The following is a 25,751-nucleotide window of genomic DNA, read 5'->3' on the forward strand; positions in this document are numbered from 1 at the left end:
GTGAGTCAGATGTGGAAAAGGCACCAGGCAGGCGGACCTTACAGGAAGCCAACCAGTGGCCAGTGTCTCCAGGTTCTGGTCCATGCTGGGTTGATGTCCATATCTGGTGGGGGGGGGGGGTGCTGAGCAGTAGGCGTTCCTAGGCAAGGGTCATGTTCAGGGGCTTCTTGGGACTAAACACAAGGTTCACCCAAACCAGGTTAGGGATGACCAGACGAGAGGACAGCAGCAGGACCCACCCCGACCCCCAGGGAAGGGGCAGGCAAAGATCGGGCATCTTGGTCAGCCCCCAGTGCTACTCAGAGAGCTTAGAACTTCCAGAGAAGCTCCAGACCCCTCTTCTGATGCCTGCAGGCAGGGAGGGAGGTGTGCAGGGCCATCTGCAGAGTGGGACTGGGATAGACTGGGACTGGAACTCTTGGACTGCAAAGCCTTGGACAAGCAGGATCATTTTCACCAGCTCTGTCTCAACATCCAGCCCACTGGCCATTCGGTGCAAAGAGGAAATCCCTGACCAGAACTCGGCCAGTTGCGCGTATGCTGGGAGATGTCATCTCAGCTCGAGAACCTGGTGGAATCTTCCCTTGCAGACCTGGTCAGCTATGATTGCACCCAAAACAACCCTAAACCAGGTTTTCTCATGCGAGGACTTGTTAAAGAGAAGTGGGAAAGATGAGACGCACTAGGAAAGTGTCACAGAGACTGGTTACGGGCTCCTTCAATCAATTTCTTCTTGGGAGAAACTTGGCCACACATCCCAGGCTCCTTTCAGGTTAGCCGTGGCCTTGTGGTTCATTGTAGCCAAAGAAATGAGAGAGGGAGGGATGCAGGCTTCTCCCAGGACTGATCCTCCACGGATGCCAGGCAGTCAGAGACCTCCAACAAGCGTGATCCAAAGAGGCCATTAGAGTTCCCATTGTGGCTCAGTGGGTTAAGATCCCGACTAGTATCCATGAGAATGCAGGTTTGATCCCTGGCCTGGCTCAGGATCTGGCGTTGCCACAGGCTGCTGATGAGGCTCAGATCTTGCATTGTTGCAGCTGTGGTGTAGTCTGGCAGCTGCCGCTCCCATTTGACCCCTAGCCTGGGAACTTCCACATGCTGCAGGTGCGGCCCTAAATAGAAAAAAGCAAAAAAGAGGCTGTTGCCCCAGCTTTATCCCTTTGGTGATAGAAGAGGATCTGGGGGTGTCAGAGGTGGAGCGGAGTCTGGGAACGGGGGTAGCAAGTGTAGGGCTTTGGAGCAGGGAAGCCGAAAGAGGCAGCAGGATGACTGCCAGCCTCTATTTGGACTCCATCCAAGGGTAAAGGGACACCAGCCAAGTAAGGAAACCCAGGAGCCACATTTGGCAAGAGCAGGGGGACCGCTGACAGGGGGCATTGCTTTCTCTCTCCCAGCAGGCTGCTCTGAACAGTCGGCCGTGGGCACAGTACCAGGGTCCCCTGAGTACTGGGAGGTCCTGGCAAATACATCCCTGTCACAGTGAGCACACAGGGGAAACAAGCCTATGATCCTCAAACAAAGCCTGACTTTTCACTTCTCATTAGCTGTATTGAAGTAGCTGGAGATTTACCATTGATGGTGGAGAATATTACGTTTTGTTCCTGGGATAGAGGTCCTGGAAGTTCACAGGCTAGAAACTGGATGTAATTTTTCCATAGAAACCATATAATAGGATTAAGATTCTAGCCAAGGTCTGATAGGCTATTTATAGAAATGATCAGAAACTGCAGAGTCACCAGTGTGTCAGTGAGAAAAGATATCTGCACACCGCGCAGCGCAGAGGTGAGGTGTCTGTAAGTCACTTACCCGGGACAATGTGGAAACCAATCAGACAGAAGTCCTGTGATGGGTCCCTTGGGGTCGGGAACAGGACCACAGCCCCGGTGGAAGGCAGCCCCCAACCTTGCAGTGTGTCAGCTGGTGTTTGATGAGCGCATCACCTAGATCATGGGTGGTGAGCTGTGTCGTGCTAGGTTGATCAGAGACCAGGGCCATCAGGACTCTGGGCCCCTGTATGAATCAAAGGGCTTTAGAACCCTGGTCCCCTGTAGCCACATAGGCCCCTCAGCACAGGTGACCTTCTTGTCCCTTCTCTGGGGCCAGGTGTGCATCCTAGCTGAGCCCAGGCTTCAGCGCAGGCCAAACCCTGGAGCTTTGTACCCCTGGCTTCACAAAAGGCCAAACGCAGCGGCCCAAGGCCACTTTGACTCTCCTCTTCCCCTGCTCCTCCTCTCCCCACTACACTGTCTTCATGAAAGCCAAACCCCAGGACCCTTGTAAAAAAAAAAGGGAATCCCCGCGTTCCAGATGTGGGCCCGTGGGTTAAAGATCCAGTGTTGTCTCTGCTGTGGCTCAGGTCACTGCTGAGGCACAGGTTTGATCTCTGGCCCAGGAACGTCCATATGCCGAGAGTGCAACCTAACAAGAAAAAAGAAAAAAGGCAAACCAAATGCCATCGGCTTGGAGAAAAGAGCCACGGGACTGCTGCTTTCTTTCCGGGGGAACGTCTCCTCTTTCGAACACCTTTGGAATGTGGAAGGGCTTCATGTTCCTGGCCCTCGTCTGGCCCAGGGCCGGGAGCATGGAGATCTTGCCATGAAGCGGGAAGGTGTGTCTGGCCTTCTCCAGGTAAGAATGAATGGCCTCTGGCCTGCATGTACCAAGGTTATACCACAGGGATAGTCACAGCCCAGCGCTGCTTCCATAGGGCCTTGGGCAGCTGCAAAGTCTTAGAGAATAACAGACTCGTTTATTTGGGTTCATTAAACATATTCCCAGCCCTTCCAGAACAGTCCTGATGACAGCAAAGAGGTATTTGGGGACAGGGATTTTAAGTACTCTATGAAAGCACAAGCCTGGCCTGTTTGACTTCTGTCCAGATGGTGATGATAATGATGATGGGTCTGTGTGTGTGTGTGTGTGTGTGTGTGTGTGTGTGTGTGTGTAATTTTCTACTTTCTAAGGCAGTTTCACAGTGAGACCTTGATTTCCGTTACAGCCAGTTCCCTGATCTATAGGCCAGGGGGCTCAGGTGACATGCTTGGCCAGGAGGAGGCTCATCTAACACCTGCTCAGCCAAGCAAAGGAGACTTGGCTGCAGGTCCAGGAGGCGCTCAACCCCAACCAAGGAGGAGACGGTGCCCATTTTCACAGGACTGGTAAAAGCTGAGGAGGAGGCAGGCATGTTCACTGTAGTTTCCTGCTCAAGCCAGTGGGATCTTTGGAGACCTGTGGGGAAGGGTCCCTCCGGCCAGGCGGCCAGCAGATCTGGGAAGGAAGACTGAGCATCGTGGTTAAGGGAGCCTAACGTTCCAACTCGGCACTTAGGATGGAGAAAGAAGCCTGGGAAGCTCCTTTCCCCTCCCTTCCTTCTTCTCCCGGAGGGAACAGAGACAGATATTCTTCTTTGGTTGCGATGGGGTGAGATTGAGGGCTGTCGCTAGCATGGCAGCTGCAAAATAACCCCTGAGGAGGAGTTCCCTTTGTGGTGCAGCAGTTAATGAACCCGACTAGGATCCATGAGGATGCGGGTGCAATCCCTGGCCTCGCTCGATGGGTTAAGGATCCAGTGTTGCTGTGAGCTGCGGTGTATGTTGCAGGTGCAGCTCGGAATCCGAGTTGCTGTGGCTCTGGCATAGGCTGGCAGCTATAGCTCCAATTAGACCCCTAGCCTGGGATCTTCCATATGCCGCAAGTTTGGTCCTAAAGAGCAAAACAAACAACCCCCCCCCCCCCAAGGAAACGCATCAGAAATGTTTCAAGCGACTCCGAGGAAGCTCCAGAGCTCAGGGCCTCTGGGAAAGGCAGGCACAGGTGTAGGACATGGGAGGGTGAGCGTCTGTCTGTTCCAGGAGTTTCCAAGTTGGCTTTTCCGTAGCAACTAGTAGCTGAAATGAGGAAAGAAGGAAGGCCCAGGGATAAGAGGAAAGAGAATAGGGCCTTGCTAACTCGATGCTGAATGATTTTAGGTCCCAGGGGAGGCTGCACGTCTTGGACTCTTGAAGCAGATATCACAGCCACCCTGAGAGTGGCCTCGGGATTCTCCCCTGCCTGTCATCTGCCCTTCTCGCCAACAGCAGTGTCCACGTGTTGCTTCTTGCCCCAGGGCGCTACTAGGATGATAGGCAAACCAGGAGCCGAGAATGGACTGGGTAGCGGGGGAGGGGACAGGGCCCGCTGTGTGGTCAGGCCAGGGCATCTGATGCCATCCTGCCGAGATCGGCACCCTTCCGCCCACACAGAGAGCCCTGGGTCTGCACATCATGTGCACCTGAACCCAGGAGACTTCAGGGGAAACTCTTTGTCAAGGGCAGACACCTCCCCCTGGTCCCTGGGTGGGTCCTGCCAGGGGAGCAGCTGGCAGGGTTTGCCCCTTGGGCAGTGTGCCTTGTGCTGGGACCCACAGGCCATGGCCCTTGAGGGTGAGCTTGCAGGAGAGCCCCTCTCCCGCTGGGAGGAGGGAGACTTCGTGGCTTGGGAACCTGGCCTGAGGTCCTCTTCTCAGGGGCTGAGCCACTCCCAGGCTCAACGCTGCAGTGACACGCCGAGCCAGTGTGTAGGTCCTGGGCATTGTGACCTCAGCTGTTCCGCACCCAGAGAGGCAGTCATCCTGCCCTCACCTTGGCCAGTAACCTGCACAGGACAGTGGCCTGGTCACGGGGGCCCGTTGTGCGGAGGCTGGGAAGTTGAACACTCTGGCCGCCTCCACCATGTCGGCCAAGAGGGCAGAACTGAAGAAAAATCTGGTAAAAGAGAAACACTGCTGGGCCACGTGGGGCCTCTGCGCTCCCAGTGTGTGGAGATGTGGGGGTGCGGGGTACAGAGAGCCCCCTGCGAATCTTGGCTTTTCTTTCTCTCTCTCTTTTTTTAACATTGGTCAGAGTAGATATTTAATTCACTATTGAAAAATGGAAGCAGCGGGAGTTCCCACTGTGGCTCAGTGGTAATGAACCTGACCAGTATCCATGAAGATTCGGGTTCGATCCCTGGCCTTGCTCAGTGGGTCGGGGATCCAGCATTGCTGTGAACTCGAATGTAGCGCAGATGTGGCTCAGATCCTTTGTTGCTGTGGCTGTGGTGTAGGCCGGCAGCTGTAGACCCAATTTGACCCCCTAGCCTGGGAACTTCCATGTGCCACAGGTGCAGCCCTAAAAAAAGCAAAACAAACAATAAAAGGAAGCGGTACCATGTTACAGTTTAGAAATTATTTAAGTATATATGTAGAAATAGAGACAAACATAGAGATATAGAATTTGATACATTGCTAAGTAAAATACAAAATTAGCTAATATCCAACAAATCCATAAACTAGACTATTTAGGGTTATCTCATCTCCTGGATATAAATTGTTTATATCTCTACCAGGCGAAATTCTATAAGTTTATCACTGCCCCTAGAGGTTGATAATTACCAGTAAATAAACCCAGCCCTGCACTGCAAGAATACTCGGTAATCTCTTATAACCAAGTTGTGGATATTTTTTGTCTGACGGGTTCCCCTGTTGTGATCAGAATCTTCAAAGGTTATTCTTGAAGCAAATTTTTTATTATAGTTGATTTACATTCTGCCAATTTCTGCTGTACAGGAAATGACCCGGTCATACATCTGTACACACACTCTCATGTTACCTTCCATCGTGTTCCATCACGAGTGATTGAACATAGTTCCCTGTGCTGTACAGCAGTTTCTCCTTCTTAGCATGAAGGGGCCTCTCAGCCTGGAAGGAGGGTGGGAATGGACCCCTGGCCTTGGGGTAGGAAGGACTCCCCCTGAGACCAGGGGCTCTGAAATGTCCCACCCGAAGACTCAGCCATTCTGGGAGCCATGACCCTGGACCAAGCTCACATCTGACCTGCATGTTTAAGGCGCATGAGAACCTCATGAGATAAAGTGAATTCACCCACAATGTACAGATGCGGAAACAGAGGCTCAGAGAGACGAAATAACTTGCCTAAGTTGACACAGCCAGGGAGAAGGCCCATGGAGACTAGAATTCATATCTGTCTACCGCCAAAGCCAGTGCTCCTAAAATAATGCTTAGCTGGCTTCATTACCTTAAAGGGCTTCCCTGCCAGCCCTGCCAGCAAGGAGTGGGCATCCTGCTGAACGGGCAGGTGTTGCTTGTAAGAGAAGTAGACCATGACAGCACTTGAGCTGTCTTAGCTCAGGTGCTGGGGGGTTGGTAAGGGGGGCCTGCGCTTGAGTGCAGTTGGACAGGCAGGGTTGGGGGGAGGGGGTTCCTCCCCAATCCTGCCGCCTGGCAGACTGAACCCCAACCTCCTCTCTCTCTGCAGAGCAAGAACTACAAGGCGGTTTGCCTGGAATTGAAACCAGAGCCGATCAAAGTAAGAAGCTTTTTTGAGGCTATGCCGGCAGCCAGGCCTGAGACCCATGGGGAGGTGACTTGGAGTCAGGGGTCATTCGCTGTTCCTGGTGGCCAAGACTTGTCCCAGGTGCTGGCGGATTGAGAGAGAGAGAGACAAGCTCTCTGCTCTCATAGAAACGAAGCAGATGCATACATAAATAAGGAAAAAATCAGAAGTGGTACCTACGATGCTGAGAATTAAAACATGTGAAGGGGCAGCTGTTCCAGCGAGGGGCTCAGAAAAGCCCTGCCTTTGAGCTGAGAGCTTAAGGCTGGGGCTCCGGCTGCTCCAGGGCTGGGAATACACTGTGGGCAGAGGAAGTGCTTGCACAGAGGCCCAGAGGTGGGAGTGAGCGTGGCGGTTCAGGGGACAGAGCTGAGGTCCCCGGGGAGAGGAAGGGTGTGGAACGAGGTGAGCCCAGAGAGAGGAGAAGGAGGGAGGGGCAGAGACTCGGGTGATTTCTCCCACTCCTGCCATTTCCAACATGTTGTGTTTCTGTTTTCAACCAACAGACATATGACTACAAAGAAGTTAAACAGGGAGGGCCATTTACCAAACCAGGAGGGACAAAGGACCTAAAGGTAGGGGTGCAGGCCCAGGAGGCGGGGCTTTGGATCTGTATGGTGAAGAGGTGGAGCCAACGGAACAACTTCTAAGGCAGATAAATTGCGGGCATCTCTGGTTCTGCCCCAGCTCCTGGGACTTCATTCCTTCTATTTGTGTGTGTGTGTGTTTGTGAGATTTGGGTTTTGTCTGTTTTTGTCCTTTTAGGGCCACACCCGCAGCATATGGAGGCTCCCTGGCTAGGGGTCCAATCAGAGCTGTAGCCGCTGGCCTACACCACAGCCACAGCAATGCGAGATCCAAGCCGCATCTGTGACCTACACCACAGCTCACAGCCAACGCCGGATCCTTAACCCACCAAGCAAAGACAGGGATTGAACCTGCAACCTCATGGTTCCTAGTCCAATTTATTAACCACGGAGCCACAATGGGAACTCCTGTTTGTGTGTGTGTGTGTTTTAAAGTCTTTATTTTAAAATAATTTCAGAGAAAATTTCCAAAAATGGCACAGTGAGTTCCAGGATACCGTTCACCCAGATTCCCTCAATGTTGGCATTTTATCGTGGTTTTCTCTCTCTCATATTCACAACCCCCTTCTATGTAATATACTTCCTGAACCATTTGTGAGCACGTGTTTCTCTCAAAGTTCAGTATATATTTCCTAAAAACTAGAGTACAATTACCAAAAGATCAAAATCAGGAAATTAATCTTGATGCAGTTCTCACCTTAAGCCCCGATTCTAATTTCACCAGTTGTCCCACTGGTGTCTTCCAACTAACAAAAGAGAAGATATTTTTTTTTGGTCTGGGATCCAGTCTGGAATCACACTTTGCATCCAGTCTCCATGTCTCTTTAGTTTTTTTTCATCTGGAACAGTTCTTCACCCTTGGCTTTTGGGACATTTTCTTTCTTTCTTTTTTTTTAATGGCTGCACCTGTAGCCTATGCAAGTTCCTGGGCCAGGGATGGAATCCAAGCTGCAGCTGCAACCTGCGCCACAGCTGCTGCAAAGCCAGATTGTTAAGCCACTGCACTGGGCTGGGGATTGAACCTGTGCCTCCAAGTGAACCGAGCCACTGCTCTCAAACCCTTAACCCCCTGTGCCACGGTGGGGCTCCGACATTGTCATTTTTGAGGATTACAAATCATTTATTTTGTAGAATGACCCTGAATTCAAGTTGTCTGATGCTTCCTCACCATCAGACCTAGGCTGTGTGGTTTTGGTGGTCACACCACAGTGGACAAGGAAAGGTATGAGCTTTTCAAAGAGCATCACATCAGCTTTTCAAAGAGGTACAGGATGTCTGTGTGTCCCCCTGTCCTGTTTTCTTTACAGTAGCATCTTCCATCCCTGTGGGCCGCCACTTCTGGTCCTCTTTGGCAGAGCCCCAGGATTCTTCCTTCCTCCTTTTGACAGTTTCTTCTCCATCCAAGACATTTTTTTTTTAAAATCCCTTTTCTGTTTTGTTTTCTCAGAATGAACTCAGGGAGGTGAGGGAAGAGCTCAAGGAAAAAATGGAGGAGATAAAACAGGTAACAGGCTGAGAAAAGGGTAGCCTCAAGGCGGTGCAATGGCCAACTTGGCACAGTGAAGGAAAGCAGGAATTGCGTGGAAAAAGCATCAAACCAACTGCACCTGAATCCCCTAGTGGGTTTACACATCAGACAGCTTAGGTCATCTGTTTATGACCTGTCTGCAGCTTAAACCCAATTTTGGAATGATAAAGACTCTCTAAGGTGCCTCATTGATAAAGATGGGGCGATACTACCCGAGTGACAGAGAGGGGCTGACCTGGAATTTGGGGCCAATCCAGAGACCACTTTCATTGTTCTTCTCCTCCTCCCCTGAGCAAGCTGCAGAGCAAGAACTCCCTTCCTGTTTCTTTGATGGAATCACCCATAGCAGACTTATGAACAAGGGAAGTGCTCAAGTGAGGCAGTGTAATTGATGCTGTGGTCTGAGCTCCACGTGGAAGCCTTGCAGTGGCCAAGTCCAAGCTGTGCCAAGGCCACTGCTGGGGGTGACTTCATAGTACATGTTCCCCATTCCCTTCATAGACTCTTGGGAAGTAAGTGGCTTTAATAGGTCATCATCAGTCCATTCCTTAAGCTCTATCCAGTTCCTTTGAAGAGAGCAGCTATAGCCCTTGACTTAGAATGCCCCGAAGACAACTCCCCATGCAATAACATGCTCTGTGCTTTTCTTCCTCTCTAGATAAAGGATGTAATGGACAAGGATTTTGATAAACTCCAGGAATTTGTGCAGATCATGAAGGTAAGCATTTACTGACTGCCCTCCCTGGGCCAGTAGCATACTAGGAATCATTGAGAGAGATGCCAGAGCCTGCCCTACCAGGGCTTACAATCTAGTAAGAGACCCAAACTCTATTGCAAGAAATAATTAAATAACAAGGAAGTACCAAGCTGAAGGATGACTGGCTGTCAGTGAAATAGAGCCCAGCTGCTATCTGGACGGGTGTTGCATTCTTGGGTTTTGTTCACGTTCCCCAGGTGGAAGTTTGAGAACAAGCACTGTAGAGGCATAAATAAGCAAAGGCATTTATCTATGCATTTTTCAAAAGTTATAAGGGACACTACCCAATCAGCTATTAAAATTCCTAATAAAGTCACAATAATCAAAGTAAGGTGTGCGGCCCATGGATCATGGGACAAATGAAGGCAACCAGGGTAGATAACCCTGTAATAGCTTCTCTGCCAGGGGTGCACTGAGAGTCACTTGGAAAGATTTTTAAAGTGCATTGACCCAGGTCCTCGTCCAGATGAACTGAATAAAAACCTCCAAGGTGGGGCACAGTTGCTTAAAACTCTGTAATTCAGGAGTTCCCATTGTGGCACAGGGGAAACAAATCCGACTAGCAACCATGAGGTTGCGGGTTCGATCCCTGGCCTTGCTCAGTGGGTTAAGGATCTAGTGTTGCCGTGAGCTATGGTGTAGGTCGCAGATGCGGCTCGGATCTGGTGTTGCTGTGGCTGTGGTGAAGGCTGGCAGCTGTAGCTCTGATCAGACCCCTAGCCTGGGAACGTCCATGCGGCATCTGTGAGGCCCTAAAAAAAGACAAAAAACAAAAAACAAAACAAAACTCTGTGTCAGATGCTTGCCCCTGGTGAGAACCAGGTCCTTAATACTTGAGCAATAATGAACATTGGCTGCACATTGGAATTACCTGCATGGTGGCTTTAACCTGTCCCCAACCCCATTACCAACTTTGCACATGGAAATCACCTGTACTGTGGTTTTGATCTGTGCCTCCACCCTCAGTTGCACCTTGTAGTATGAGGGCCAGGCACTGGTAATTTTTAAAGAGCCCCAGCAGATTCAATTTTATACTCAAAGTTGGGTGCCACAGCTCTATAATATTTAAAATATAATAAAGATGATTTTTTTTTTTTTTTGGTCTTTTTAGGTCTGCACCCATGGCATATGGAGGTTCCCAGGCTAGGGGTTGAATCGGAGCTGTAGCCACTGGTCTACACCACAGCCACAACCATGCCAGATCCGAGCCGCATCTAGAACCTACACCATAGCTTATGGCAATGCCGGATCCTTAACCCACTAAAGGAAGCCAGGGATTGAACCTGCATCCTCACGGATGCTGGTCAAATTTGTTTCCACTGAACCACGACAGGAACGCCTAAAGATGATTTTTTTAACTGTTCGTGAGAAGGGATTATTAAGAACATTGCTTGAGGAGTTCCCGTCGTGGCGCAGTGGTTAATGAATCCGACTAGGAACCATGAGGTTGCGGGTTCAGTCCCTGCCCTTGCTCAGTGGGTTAACGATCCGGCGTTGCCGTGAGCTGTGGTGTAGGTTGCAGACGCGGCTCAGATCCCGAGTTGCTGTGGCTCTGGTGTAGGCCAGTGGCTACAGCTCCGATTAGACCCCTAGCCTAGGAACCTCCATATGCCGTGGTAGCGGCCCAAGAAATAGCAACAACAACAAAAAGACAAAAGACCAAAAAAAAAAAAAAAAAAAGAACATTGCTTGAATATTTGAGGAAAAAACTTAATTCCATTAACACTGTGAACTGAAATTGTCTGTGAAGTGAATTTAAGAAAATAAAAGTAAGACATTGTACTTAACTGGATCTAAATATAGATTTATATTTATATAATATAGACTGGTCTAAATATAAATACAGTGGAAGAAATTGTAAAGGAAATATTGATGTGTTTAATAATACAGAAAAATTTAAATTAAAACAGAAAAACACTCTACACAGAATGAAAAAGTGAGTAAAAGTTTTGGATAAGCAATTTTTCACATGGTAGACATAGACAGAAGGTTTTTTATCTGTAGCATATGAAATCAGTAAGAACCAAAGAGGAAAATGGGCAAAAGTTATGTGTGAACAATCCATAGAGGAGAATAGGCCTAAAAAAGGGATAAATATATTAAAAAGCCTTGCCTCATGAATAATCACATAAATGCAAATAAAAATGATGCTTAGATAATTGCTACATTAAAATAAGCCAAGTTTGTTTGTTTGTTTGTTTGTCTTTTTAGAGCCTCACTGGTGGCATATGGAGGTTCCCAGGCTAGGGGTCGAATCGAAGCTACAGCCGCCGGCCTACACCACAGCCACAGCAACGCCAGATCTGAGCCGCATCTGCGACCTACACCACAGCTCACGAGCAACGCTGGATCCTTAACTCACTGAGCGAGGCCAGGGATCGAACACACAACTTCATGGTTCCTAGTCAGATTCGTTTCCACTGCGCCATGACGGAAACTCCAAAATAAGCCAAGTTTGAATTTATAAAGCATGATAGGAATGCTTTTATACTGCTGATTGAAGTGCAAGTTTGGATAAAACTGAGAAGGAATTAGGCAGTAAGGATTAAAAATATAAGAACTCCTAGACTTAGCAGTTCCACTTCTCAGAATTTAACCCATGAGAATAACAAAAATGCCAGAAGAGTATATGTAAAAAGATGTTCATCACAGGATTATTTATAATAGCAAAAAATTATAAACGACATCCATTTTTAGCAGTAGAGGAATAGCCAGATAAATTATGATATAGCCGTATATAACTATGGAAACAATGTTTAGAAAGAATGTTTAGAAAGAATGCTTACAATGAGAAGTTAAAAAAAAAAAACACAATACAAGTAATATATACATGCTGATTTCAACTAGGTGGCAAAAAAAGTAGATAAAACCTATATCAAAAAAAGACCAGAAAGAAATATCCCCAAAGGGTTGATAGTAGTCCTTGCTGGGTGATGAGACTAGTTTTTCTTTTACATTCCTCTATATTGCCCAAATTTTCTACAGAGGGCAGATATTATTTCTATATTAAAATGCAAACACAGTAAGTGTTTTGTTAGTGGGCAGGCAGGACTGGGTATCAGAAGGCACAAAGGAGGCTATTTTGGGCATGGAAACAGCTTGCACACAGCATGGAAGCAGGATGAAGGCGAAGCAGATCACGGTCCGTGGGGAGATCCATCATAAAAGGGGGATCATTCGGGGAAACAGGGAGAATCAAATGGCCTGAGCACAAAGGCAGCGGATAATGAAGGCTTTTGAAAGACGGGCAGGCAGGTCGGGACTTGGTTGTGTAAGCAGGAAGAGGCCTCTGGAGATTCTTAATCAAAGAACATGCTAGGAGCAGCACTTCAGAAAGCTGAGCTGGCAGCTGCTTGCAAGGTGGCCTGGGGGTGCCGGGGGAGCAGGGGGGCGCCGACAGCAGCAAGAGTATCAGACGGCAAGCCGCGTCCCCATCAAGGTGAAGAAAGCTGGAACAGGTGTAGCAGCAGAAGGGAAAGGGTCAATCTGAAAGATGCGTCACAGGAAAAATAACATTCTTGGCCCTTGATCTAGTTAAGGAATGAAGGGAGAGGCAAGCATCCATGATGACACCAAAGGTTTTCTTTTTTTTTAATTTTTAAATTTTATATTGGAGTATATAGTTGATACAAAGTCGTGTTAGTTTCAGATGTGCAGTAAAGTGATTCGGTTGTACTTGTACATGTATCCATTCTTTTTTGGATTCCTTTCCCATATAGGTTATTACAGAGTACAGAGCAGAGTTCCCTGTGCTATATAGTAGGTCTTGTTTTAGCGCTGAACCCGCGGTATATGGAGGTTCCCAGGCTAGGGATTGAATCAAAGCTGCAGCTGCCAGCCTACGCCCCAGCCACAGCAATGTGGGATCCAAGTTGCATCTGTGACCTACACCACAGCTCATGGCAACCCCGGATCCTTAACCCACTGAGTGAGGCCAGGGATTGAACTCGCATCCTCGTGGATACTAGTCGGGTGCATTACCACTGAGCCACAATGGAATTCCTGGTCCTTTTATATACGGCAGAAGTTTTAAACAGGATGATTAGAAGACAGTGGTGACAGTGACAAGGACAGTTGGGAAACAGCTAGTTTAGAAGAGAAAATGAGGAGGTCAGTTTGGACTATGAGGAGTTTGAAGTGATGGTGAGACTTTTAAGAATGTGGGACATTGTGATTCTGATGTTTTGGACCTTGGGGCATTTTGAATTCAAGGACGTTTTGCCGTTGTTTATGACTACAAATACTTTATTCGAAATTTATACAAACATTTAAAAATGCATTTCAAGAAGGTGTTTTTAAAAATCATTTCCATCCTGATGGTGTAACTCCTTGATCAGTTTTCTATCACAGATCAGTAAGCTGTTTCCCAAATCTTTCATTTTTGGTTAAAATGGTTTTCCTTGAGGCAAGATATTTATTTACTTTGTCTTGTTAGGGCTGCACCCACAGCATATGGAAGTTGCCAGCTAGGGGAAGCTCCCAGCCTATGACACAGCCACAGCAATGCTGGATCTGAGTCCTGTCTCCAACCTACACCACAGCTCATGACAACGCCAGATCCTTAACCCACTGAGCGAGGCCAGGGATTGAACCCCTGTCCTCATGGATGCTAGTTGGGTTCCTTACTGCTGAGCCACAACAGGAACTCCTTATTTTGTATTTTTGTGACGGTCCAGCCAACGCTGTTTTTTTCCTTAACAGACACGTCAATGATAATATCTGCCAGCCTAGAATTTCCGTGCGCCTCTTTCTTCTATCTGGTTTTTCCAGGTCACATTTTGTAGCTCTAAATTTTCCCAAGAAGATTTTTATTATTCTTTCAGTTCTTAGTAAATAATAACGCCGAGATGCCACTTGAGGTACTGTCCGTTTTATTTGGTGTTGACCATTTCTGCCATGAACTGGGTAAAAGATGAAATGAACACAAACACACAAGATCTAGGTGCATGGCAAGGGTCAAAATACTGGAGTCAGAAGTGTCTTTGGGGGTCACAAGACTGGGTTTCTTGGTTCCATGTTTTTGTAAGCATTGAACCAAAGCAGATAACAAGTTTCATTCAAGTGTGAGATGAGGTGAAACAGATCCTGGCCTCAGCCACGCGTAGGGACTTTGGACAAACCCTTAATAACGCTGCCCATGGCGTGGGGGAGGGGAAAGGAGAGGTGGCACGTGACGTGTACATCTCATGAGCCACCTCACCCAGGACCAGGGCAGGTCCTTGAGGAAGTAAGATGCTGCGGTGATCTCTGAGGAGTGCGCAGAGTGAGGCAGGAGGAAGGGGTTTCCAAAGCCCTTCTCGGTCCCGAGTCTAGCTTTGCATTCTCTCTCAAAGGAAATGCAGAAGGATATGGATGAGAAGATGGACGTTTTAATAAATATACACAAGAACAGCAAGCGGTGAGTGTAACCTGCACGCAGTGCGCCCCATCCCTAAAGAAGCTCCTCCCTTCACTTTGCTCAGTGTCCTCAGGGTTCAGAGGACTTTGCTCAATGTCCTTCCGGGAGCTGACTTGGTTTCTGTTGCCCCCACGCCTTGGAGTCAAGGCCTTCCAGGGCCACGCATGCTCCTGGCTATCTCCTTTCATACCGGCAATCATCTCCCCAACTCTGCCCCTCCCTGACTCCCCAGTCCCCTAAGAAGAGGACCAAAGGAACAGCAAGACCTCAGGCTGGTGGGAAAGACAGTCACAGAGCCACAGCTCCAGCTCAAGAAATTGGATGGCGCTGATGGAATACCGCTTGGGCTTCACAAGAAGATGATGGCCCTGCAGACACCAAATAAGAACCCAATGGATTCCCTGCACCAGTGTGAGCCCTGCTGTGTAAGTGAAGCCCCCCCCTCGGCCTGCCCCCATCATACCGCAGGGCTACACCCTGGGCTCCTGTGCCCCCGCCCCCACCCCTCCTGGGCCCCCTCCCTCCCTCCTTCTTGCTGTAAGGGACTGGTTCCCGTCCTCCCCTGGCCCCATGATGTCTCTGCACTGGGGTCTCACCCTCCAGGCCTGGGGAGACTCCTAAACCATGACCACGCAGGACTCAACCCGGGACAGGCCTGCTCCCAAATGCACCTCTTGTTCTGTCCCCTCCTATAGCAAGACCCGATGCGCTGCCCAGCAGCCTGGCCATCTGGGACCAGGGACAAATGACCTTTCTTGTGCCGTTTCTGTCCTCCACAGGAGAAATGTTTGTTGTGTGCCCCAAAGAACAACTACAACCAGGGGTAGGTAGATCCAGGCAAGCGCCCTGTTGCTACCGAGTGCCCCCTCATCCCAAAGGCAGGGTGCTCAGGGGTGCAGCCCCGTCACATGTCACCTGTGGTTGTGCAGGCACTGCCCCTCCCCCTGCCCCCACATCCACTCAGTCCTAGAGGACGTGGCCCAGGAAGGAGGCCTTGCTTGGCCCAGCCCAGAGGCTGCGACCTCAAGGCCCCTGCCCTGGAGGGGAGGGTGCTGGCCAGCTGCTGAGCTGACCTGGCCTCAGGCTCCCGACTTTTTCCCCATGGGACAGGAAACTTCCACACCCGGCCTGGGCACCCTTTTCACCCTTGGCCTCTGGACCTGCCTTCTGATCTATCTGTGCTTCATCTCCCACGGGACCGAGGCCGTCCTTCCAACCTAGCGCCACCGGAGGACCTACTCGCAGCAGCTCAGGTCCAACCTCTTCCCACTCCTGAGCCATACAGTGACGGCCTGTGGCCCTCAGCGAACCATCCTGCCCCCGGGCTCCCTCCACCGGAGAGTAAAATCTTCATTTAAAGCCAAAACGGGCGACCACGTGTTGACTATCAGCCCCAAACTTGAGTGTGCCGAGTGCCCCTCCCAAGGATGGAAATCCGTGTATTTCCAATCCCTCTTCCTGCTTCTGAGGGTTTAGTGGAAAATTCTTAGGGTCATCCTTAGGTCAGCCTTTCTCCCCTCAACCCCCGGCTCCCTCCAGGGCACGTGCTTCTGCAAATGTCCCAGGTCAAAAGGGGAGGAGTTCCCATCGTGGCTCAGCAGTAATGAACCTGACTAGTATCTGTGAGGACGCAGATTTGATCCCTGGCCTCGATCAGTGGGTTAAGGATCCAGCATTGCTGTGAGCTGCGGTGTAAGTTGCAGTTGTGGCTTGGAACTCACATGGCTGGGGCGTAGGCCGGCAGCTGCAGCTCCCATTCGACCTCTAGCCTGGAAACTTCCATATGCTGCAGGTGCGGCCCTGAAAATTAAAAAAAAAAGAGAGAGGAGAGTCCCTGAAGATATCAGATGCCATTCTGTGTGACCCTGGAAGGGGTGTGTGTATTTGTGTGTGTGTGTGTGTGTCTGTGTGTGTGTGTGTGTGTGTGTCTTGGGTACTAGGCCAGGGGTCTAGTCTGCACTGCTTCCCTTTGAGGTCTTGCTGCCAAGTGGGGCTTGAGGCCTCACTGCTCAGAGAAATGGGATCCCCTTCTTGGGCTTTCAGGACCCCCTCCTCAGCTTCCTGAAGGTTTCCTCACCCCTTCTGCCAAAGGACACCTGGCCCTTCCGAAGCCTTTAAAGGTTGTGATGGGCCATTGCCTTCCACTGCCCTATTCTGTCCTGCCCCAAATCCCTCAGCCAGGAGATGAAGCTTGGCTATGGGCTTGAAATGACAGCAGAGAAATATACAGAGCAAATAGTACTTCACCAGACTCTCCTGCCATGGGTGTGGGTCTCTGGTTTCAGTTCAACAAAAGCTGAGTTGATGGAATTCCATGTTTTATTTCCCACCAGTTCTTTCTTGTTTCGCCTCTTTGCCAAGTTGGCTGCTTCGAATTTTAGATGGTCTAGTATAGGACTGATCCAGTTCTTAGTGGCCACATAATCATGCGAGGTGCCTTAATATACATTTAAAAATCAAAGAAACTGAAACAAAACCAGGCCTTGCCCTCAAGGAACTTAAGTTTTAAAGGAGAGAGGGTTAACACACATACTAAAGATATGGACCAGGTACAAATAACTCCACTAAAAGTAAACCTGTGGAGCTCCCGTCTTGGCGCAGTGGAAACAATGGACCTGACTAGGATCCAGGAGGATGTGAGTTCGATCCCTGGCCTTGCTCAGTGGGTTAAGGATCTGGCGTTGCCAGTGAGCTATGGTGTAGGTTGCAGATGCGGCTCGGATCTTGTGTTGCTGTGGCTGTGGTGTAGGCCAGTGGCAACAGCTCTGATTCGACCCCTAGCCTGGGAACCTCCGTAGGCCACAGGTGTGGCCCTAAAAAGCAAAAAAAAAAAAACACAAAAAACAAAACAAAAAAAACCCAAAAAATCCAAAAAACAGCAAAAAACTGATGAAAGCAGAAATGGATTAGGAAAGGGAGAAAGGTAGTTATATACCCCTATAAATTTTTTTTTTTTTTTTTTGGCCTCACCCACATCATGCAGAATCTCCTGGCCAGGGATCAGTCTCCCACCACAGCTGTGACCTGAGCCACAGCAGTGACAATGCTGGATCCTTAACCTGCTGCACCACCAGGGAACTCCTCTATTCTTATTGCTATTTTGCTTTCTTTCTTTCTTTGTTTTTCTTTCTCTCTCTCTCTCTTTTTTTTTTTTTTTTTTTTGTCTTTTTAGGGCTGCATCAGTGGCATATGGAAGTTCCTAGGCTAGGGGTTGAAACAGAGCTACAGCCGCCGGCCTACGCCACAGCCATAGCAATACAGGATCTGAGGTACATCTGCAGCCTACACCACAGCTCACGGCAACGCCAGATCCTTAACCCACTGAGTAAGGCCAGGGATCGAACCCGCATCCTCCTGGATCCTAGTCTGCTTTGTTAACCGCTGAGCCAGGACAGGAACTCCCACTACTTAGTTTCTTAATGGCTTAAGGCAATACAAAACTGGTCCAAAATGGGTCTCAGTGGGCTACACTCCAGGTGTTGGCAGGCCTGCATTTCTTCTGGAGACGCAGGGGAGAATCTGTTTCATCACCTTTTGCAGATTTAGAGGGAGCCTGCATTCCCTGGCTCATCGCCTCTTCCCATCTTCAAAGCCAGCAACAGGCAGTCAAGTCTCTCTCTCTCTGCACCTCTGATTCTTCTTTGGCCTCCTGCTAGTCTCTCCTTAGTTTAAGGTCACCTGATGATCAAACTTACTTCTCCTTTGCCGTGTAACATAACATATTTGAAGGTTCTGGGGATTAGAATATAGATGTCTTCTTATTTTTTTTAATAGTGATGATTTTTGGTTTTGTTTTTGTTTGTTTTACGGCTGCACCCATGGCATATGGAAATTCCTGGGCCAGGAATTGCATCCAGGCCACAGCTGCGACCTATGCCACAGCTGCAGGAATGCTGGATCCTATAACCCACTGCGCTGGGCAGAATTGAACTTGTGGCTCTGCAGTCAGATTCGTAACCCATTGTGCTATGATGGAAACTCCAGGAGTTCCCGTCGTGGCGCAGTGGTTAACGAATCCGACTAGGAACCATGAGGTTGCGGGTTCGGTCCCTGCCCTTGCTCAGTGGGTTAACGATCCGGCGTTGCCGTGAGCTATGGTGTAGGTTGCAGACGCGGCTCGGATCCCGCGTTGCTGTGGCTCTGGCGTAGGCCGGTGGCTACAGCTCCGATTCAACCCCTAGCCTGGGAACCTCCATATGCCGCGGGAGCGGCCCAAGAAATAGCAACAACAACAACAAAAAATACAAAAGACAAAAAGACCAAAAAAAAAAAAAAAAAAAAAAGAAACTCCAGAACATCTGGACATCTGGCAGATATCTTTGGAGGCCCATTACTTTGCCTGCTAAAGGGGACACCCTGGTCCTTTGACGACCAAACCTCCAAACACTTGGGAAACTGCATCGTTTGGTTCTTTGCTGCGCTGTTTTTTTTTTTTTTTTTTAAAGGCTGCTCCTATGGCATATGGGGATTCCCAGGCTAGAGATCTAATTGGAGCTACTGCTGCTGGCCTGTGCCACAGTCACAGCAACTCCAGATCCAAGCCGTGTCTGCGACCTACACCACAGATCACGGTAATTCTGGATCCTTAACCCCCTGAGTGAGGCCAGGGATCGAACCTACAACCTCATGGCTCCTAGTTGGATTCATTTCCCCTGCACCACGATGGGAACGCCTTTGCTGTGCTGCTTTCACAATCGGCCCACAAACTCTCCGATGCTCTTTCAAGAGGAACCTAAGTCCTCTCCTCTTGAGTGAGGGCAGACTTAGGGATTGCTTCTTGAATAGACTGGCAGAAAAGATGGCGTGGTACTTTGGAGACTTAAGTCACGAAGGACATGCGGCTTCCGTCTTGCTCTGTCTTGGATACTCATTCGGTGGGAAGCTTGCTGCCACATGGTGAGGGCACCCGAGTGGTCCTGTGGAAAAGGCCACGTGGCAAGGAACGGAAGCCTCCTGCCAAGAGTCACGTGAGGAGTCATCTTCCAGCCTCCACTGAGCTCTGAGCTGATGCAGCCCCGGCCAACCTCATGAGAAGACCCTGAACCAGAACTTAGTTAAGCTTTTCCCAAACACCTGACCTGCACAAACTGTGAAATAATAAATGCTTGTTGCTCTAAGTTGCTGGATTTTAAGAAAAAATTTTTATGCAGCAATAGATAGTACATATGCCAGGTTTAAAAACCAAGATAAGGTCATCAGGGAAACAGAGCTGCCAGGATCAGCTGAAGCGCTGAGTCTTCCATGTGCAAATGATGGTGCAGTGCTAATCCAGCCCCCTGGACTGGTGGCAGTGGTCCTTCCCATCCCTTGACCCTTCCCAAGCTCCCACCTTTCCCAGTGCTATGTCATCCAGCTCAGAGGCAACAGAAGGACAACACTGTGTGTTGGGAGATAGGTCTGCCCGGCGGGCACACAGCTGTCAAGTAGGCCCTTGGGAAGGGACCTCCTGAGGGGAGCCACAGCCTGCCATGTCCTGCAGACACTGACTCTTTGCTGGTGAGCTTGCGCTTTTTCAGGTCTCAATGTCACCTATTCCAGTAAAGATTATGTGTACCCGTGTCTTGTCTCCCAAAGATGCTCTTCCTGTCCTGTGTACAGAGTCTCCTGGGGACATTCCCCCCACCTGGGAAATGGTCACCCACCTCTCTGTGCTACAGGAGCCAGGGGATCCGAGCAAGGTGGATTAGCCAGCTCAGCTTGCCCAGCCGGATTTCTCTCCCCGGGAATTGGAAATTGGAATTTGGTGAGACTCCGTTGGCCCCCAAACTGAGGACTTATAATTAGAAACTGGAGAGGCATCTGCCACCATTGGCCAGAGAAGCAGAGAAAGCTGATCTATAGAGAAAGAAGGCTCTTTTGCAGAGAGAGAAGAATGAAACAGAGGAGCTGAGAGAAGTGGAGACTCTTGTGGTTCTAGAGAAGGGGCTGCAAGAGCCACTGTCTGGCCCAGCCCTGTGGGTCTGGTGCTGGCCCCTTGGCCCTATGAGAGTCTCTGGACCATTGGATGGCGGTGCCCATTTTTGTTTAAGTAGAGTGGCTTTCTTACCACCAAACAAGCCTGAACTAAGGCCCTGTGCTTAAAAGGAATCTCCGAGATTGTTTGATCAACACTCGCCAGCTTACAATGAGGATTCTGAGATCCAGAGAGGTGCAGTGAGGTACCCTCGGCCATATAGCCCATTCATGACAATGGTTTCCTGACTCCTGGGCCAGTGGTGCTCTGTGGCTCCCTGGGGCTGGCTGTACTTCCAAGGGCAATACGATAAGAGAGAAGGAGGACAGACATCGGGGGCCGCTGAATCAGGACATGCGTCAGTGGTGTGGCCGCAGGTAAGTCAGCTCACCTCTCTGAGACTCAGTGTTTCCATCTGGAGGGTGGGCACAATAGCACCTAACTCCTGGGGATGTGAGAGTTAGATGAGAGCATTTGCAGGGGAATTCAATTCTTTCAAAAAACTGCTCTGACATCGATGAGGTCAGAATGGTCCTTCCCAGATTGAAAGGCTTCCATTCTCCATCACAGTCTCCTGATACCTTAACTGCCTCCAGTCAGAGTCAAGTCTGTAATAAAATGAATTTTGATCTACTTCAATGAACAAAAAAAAAAAAAAAAAAAAAAAACAACAACCATGTTTTGTTTCGAGAGGGGGAAGGGTTAGAAAAAAGCAATCAGCCTGAAAATATTAAAATGGTATGAGCATCAGGACTGTCCGTTCCAGAGGACAGAGGGAGTCCTTGTAAGGCAGCCTCCAACCCCTAAGGGCGCAGTGTCTGATTCCAAAGGAGTGATGGGCAAGCGGCTCACCCCAGCCCACCACAGGGAACAGGTGCTGCTGCTGTCACAGGAGAATCATGAGGGTGAGTCATGCAGCAGCAATCAGGTGGGCAGGGCAGTGCCCAGGAGAGGCCGGGCCATCTCATCCATCTCTACCCTGGGCCCCCGGCAAGATGCCCACTCGCAGCCTTGCTTCTCCCAGGTCCCAGGCGCAGCCCAGCCCCAGAAGGTGGGTAAGGATGGGCTTGGGCGTCCACCACCCCAGACGGGAGCCCCACCTCTATCAGACACAGCAGGTCTGAGAATATCATTTCCATGGCAATGAGTCACCCACCCACCTTCCTAAGGGGGCGGCCTGGATAGACTCCAGGGCCCACCAGAGCCTCCCTGCACCCCCTTCAGTCTTTCAGAGGTGACTTACCCTCCTATACATGTGATCAAAGTGACTCTTGGGTACTTCCCTCTATATTAGAACAAAACACAACCTAACACTAATCCACTTTATAACTTCACTCAGTATGAGTCTGGTTCCATCCATGCTGCTGCAAATGGCATTATTTTGTCCCTTTTTATGGCTGAGTAGTATTCCACTGTGTATATGTACCACATCTTCTTAATCCATTCATCTGTCAATGGACAACTAGGTTGTTTCCATGTCTTGGCTATTGTGAATAGTGTTGCTATGAACATAGGGTGCATGTATTTTTTCAATGAAAGTTTCCTCCGGATATATGCCCAGGAGTAGGATTGCTGGCTCATATGGTAGTTCTATATTTAGTTTTCTGAGGTGCCTCCATACCATTTTCCATTGTGGTTGTACCAATTTACATTCCCTCCAACAGTGCAGGAGGTCTCTCTTTTCTCCACGTCCTCTCCAGCATTTGTTATTTGTGGTCTTATTATTGATGGCCATTCTGACTGGTGTGAGGTGGTACCTCATAGTAGTTTTGATTTGCATGTCTCTAATAATCACTGATGTTAAGCATTTTTTCATGTGCTTGTTGGCCATCCGTATATCTTCTTTGGAGAAATGTCTATTCAGGTCTTTTGCCCATTTTTCAATTGGGTTGTTGACTTTTTTGCTATTGAGTTGTATAAGTTGTTTGTATATTTTAAAGATTAAGCCCTTGTCTGTTGCATCATTTGAAACTATTTTCTCTCATTCTGTAAGTTGTCTCTCTTTTTTTTTTATGGTTTCCTTTGCTGTGCACCAAACATTCATCCACATCTCACTTCCGGAGACTGAGCAGTGAGTCTGAAAGCTCCACCCCAACTCCAACCACAGAGGACCCGGCAGGTGAAGCAGGTGGAGGCAATGGAGCAGGATGGGGTGAGGTTCTGCCCACCTGATGCTTTAATGTCAAGCTCAGCTTTTAAATATGGTGACCAGGAAGGGTTTATTTTGGTTTGTTTTTTTATGGGTGATGAGTTTGTGGGGAGATGAGTAACTCCAGCATGAGTATAATTCATACAGTATTTGAGGGCAATCTGATGGTACATATCAGATGCTTTAACAGACAGGGAACACCTGCAGATGGCTGCCAGGATTTAGCTACCAGGGTACACATCGAGGAGTCATTTCTGCATTTAAAAATCAGAAACAGCATTAATGGACCCCAGTTGGTTAAATCGGTTATGGCACACCCATAAAATGAAATTCTCCCCTGACAATATTATGTTGAGAGGGAAGCCAGTGGGATGGACGGCAGTTTGTAGGAGTTGCAAACTGCTACATTTGGAATGGATCAGCGATCAGGTCTTCCGGTACCGCACAGCACAGGGAACTAGATCCAGTCTCTGCGGCTAGACCCTGATGAAAGAAAATATAAGAAAGGGAATGTAGGCGTTCCCGTCGTGGCGCAGTGGTTAACGAATCCGACTAGGAACCATGAGGTTGCGGGTTCGATCCCTGGCCTTGCTCAGTTAAGGATCTGGTGTTGCCGTGAGCTATGGTGGAGGTTTCAGACGCGGCCTGGATCCCGTGTTGCTGGGGCTCTGGTGTAGGCCAGTGTCTACAGCTCCAATTAGACCCCTAGCCTGGGAACCTCCACATGCCGCAGGAGTGGCCCTAGAAAAGGTAGAAAGACAAAAAAAAAAAAGAAAGAAAGGGAATGTGTATATATATATATATATATATATATATATATATATATATGTGTGTGTGTGTATATATATATGTGTATATATATATATGTGTGTGTGTATATATATATATGCTAGCCTAGGTCCCTTTGCTGTACAGTAGAAATTGGTACAACATTGTAAATCAAGTATAAATTTTAAAAAGGGAAAAATATTGTTGAAATACATTTCATGCCCTTGAGAAAAGTTAATGATATGATGTCAAATGAAAAAAGCAAACTATAAAATAGTATTAGAGTATCATCCCTCGTTTGGTAAAAATGTGTGTGTGTATCTATGCAAGATCTATGCAAGAATAAGAGCAGCAGTTTTCTCTGAGTAGAAGGATTATGACTATTTCTTGTGATTCTTTGTGTTTATCTGTAATCTCTAATGTTTCTACAAAGAACATGCATCATTTGTATAACAGTAACTTTCCTTTTTTTAAAGAAGAGAAAGATGGCCCAGGAAGGACCCTTAAGAATAGAGACAAGATCAGGTGAGGTCACCCCAAATCCTTTCTGATGGGAAGCACCTTGGACCTTTCGATTTCCTGGAAGCGGCCAGTGAAATCCCACTCCGTCTGCATGTTCACCTGAGAAGGGGGTGAATTAACCCCGCCCAAAGGACAATTTAAAAGGACAATAGAGGCATTCCCATCGTGGCTTCAGCAGAAACTAATCTGACTAGTAACCATGAGGACACAGGTTCGATCCCTGGCCTCGCTCAGTGGGTTAAGGATCTGGCCTTGCTGTGGCGTAGGCTGGCAGCTGTAGCTCTGACTCGACCCCTAGCCTGGGAACCTCCATATGCTGCAGGTGTGGCCCTAAAAAAAATTTAAAAAAAGGAAAAGAAAAGAAAAAGTAAAAGCACAATAGAAGACAAAATGAAAATGGGTCATGTTTTTAGCCACGAGTGGCACTTACTCGATGCTCATCCTCCCCCAGCTTCTACCCGGGGTCTCTGTGCTACGCCCCTGCATATTACAAGGGTCCTCGAGTAGACTGGGAGCCCCTGCAGCTTGTCCCCAATAAGCCAAACTACTCCTTTGAGGGTGTGAGTTAGATCACGCAGCTCTTATGCTTGGCACTTCCAGTGTTTCCCCATTTCTCGCGGAGCAAAATCCAAAGTTGATGCTCGCAGTGCCTCGCAGGGTCAGCCCTCACCCCACACGGGCCGTTCTCCCCGCTGAGACTTGGCCACACTGGTTTCCTTGTTCTCCTTCACACACACCGTGTACCCTCTGGCCTCAGGGCCTTTGCACACCCACGTCTTCCCTCCCTTTCCTCAGCTGTCCACGCGGCTCTCACCTCAAAATGTCCTTCTCAGTGACCCTTTCGTATTACTCCCTGCAAACAACACATCTCCAGGCCCAGCGTTCCTCGTCAGCCTTAGCCTGCTCTATTTTCCTCTGCAGCACACCTAGCGCCGACTGACATGCCATCCACTGCACTTGTCTGCTGTCTGTCTGCTGCTCGTGTGTGAGTTCCTGGAGAGCAGAGATTGTGTTTCTGTCACGGCTCTGCCCCAGGGCCTAGGGCAGTGCCAAGTGCACAGCCGAAGGGACACATGCGTGTAAAGATATTTGCCATGCTCTGGGCGCTGCAGGCTCTGCAGAGAGGGTTTCCCTGGCACTGTTCCAGTTTCTTCGTACAACAGCCCTAGGAGGTCCCTCTGTCTGTCTCTTTCTTTGAAGTCATTTGAATGGTCAGTCGCCCTATTTGGTACAGGATGAAATAGGCTCAGAGAAAGGCATCTGTCCAGGGTCACAGAAGATGTGGCGGAGCTGGAATTGGAACCCGAGCACTCTGCTGGCAGACACTGTCCCCTCTGCACTCTTCCTTCTTCACATGTGGGCCCCGGACCAGCGGCATCAGCATATCTGGGAGCTGGTTAGAAATTCATAGTCTTAGGCTATATGCCAGAACTACCAAATCAGGTCCTGAGGATTTCTTTTTTTTTTTTTCTGTCTTTTTTTTTTAGGGCAGTACCTAAGAAGTTCCCGAGCTAGGGGTTGAATCAGAGCTGCAGCTGCTGGCCTACAGCACAGCCACAGCAATGCCAGATCCAAGCTGTGTTTGCAACACCGGGTCCTTAACCCACTGAGCAAGCCAGGGATCCAACCTGCATCCTCATGGATACTAGTCAGGTTCGTTACTGCTGAGCCAGCACAGGATTTCCAGGAACTGTCTTCTGATGAGACTTCCTGGT

The 25,751-nt window shown here is 49.0% G+C and overlaps 1 protein-coding gene and 1 long non-coding RNA gene across 5 annotated transcripts in view; both read left to right on the forward strand.

Annotated features, from left to right (window-relative positions):
- The window catches only part of TEX35 (testis expressed 35), a 27,094-nt gene extending 11,084 nt beyond the window's left edge, over positions 1–16,010 (forward strand). Inside the window, exons 1-9 of one of the 4 annotated variants that reach the window (XM_021063724.2) lie at positions 4,567–4,748; positions 6,297–6,347; positions 6,881–6,949; positions 8,409–8,465; positions 9,148–9,207; positions 14,580–14,644; positions 14,877–15,069; positions 15,424–15,467; positions 15,755–16,010. In XM_021063724.2, coding sequence (XP_020919383.2) covers positions 4,713–4,748; positions 6,297–6,347; positions 6,881–6,949; positions 8,409–8,465; positions 9,148–9,207; positions 14,580–14,644; positions 14,877–15,069; positions 15,424–15,467; positions 15,755–15,815 — 636 coding nt within the window. In that variant the 5' untranslated portion in view covers positions 4,567–4,712 and the 3' untranslated portion in view covers positions 15,816–16,010. Of the gene's footprint in view, positions 1–4,566; positions 4,749–6,296; positions 6,456–6,880; positions 6,950–8,408; positions 8,466–9,147; positions 9,208–14,579; positions 14,645–14,876; positions 15,070–15,423; positions 15,468–15,754 lie in introns of those variants that run through there. The other 3 variants (XM_084977770.1, XM_084977772.1, XM_084977771.1) reach the window with 3 other exon arrangements.
- A 4,846-nt stretch (positions 16,011–20,856) lies between these two features.
- Positions 20,857–24,114, forward strand: LOC110255516 (uncharacterized). The gene is made up of 3 exons (XR_002335943.2): positions 20,857–20,974; positions 22,661–22,749; positions 23,991–24,114. It is a non-coding gene; the product is annotated as an uncharacterized LOC110255516 (long non-coding RNA).
- The last annotated feature ends 1,637 nt before the right edge of the window (positions 24,115–25,751 follow it).

Source organism: Sus scrofa, chromosome 9 (genome assembly GCF_054392235.1).
Source record: "Sus scrofa isolate SSC_HxYL_T2T_F1_AM1 chromosome 9, Sscrofa_HxYL_maternal_Yorkshire_Landrace_v2.0, whole genome shotgun sequence".
Taxonomy (NCBI): domain Eukaryota; kingdom Metazoa; phylum Chordata; class Mammalia; order Artiodactyla; family Suidae; genus Sus; species Sus scrofa.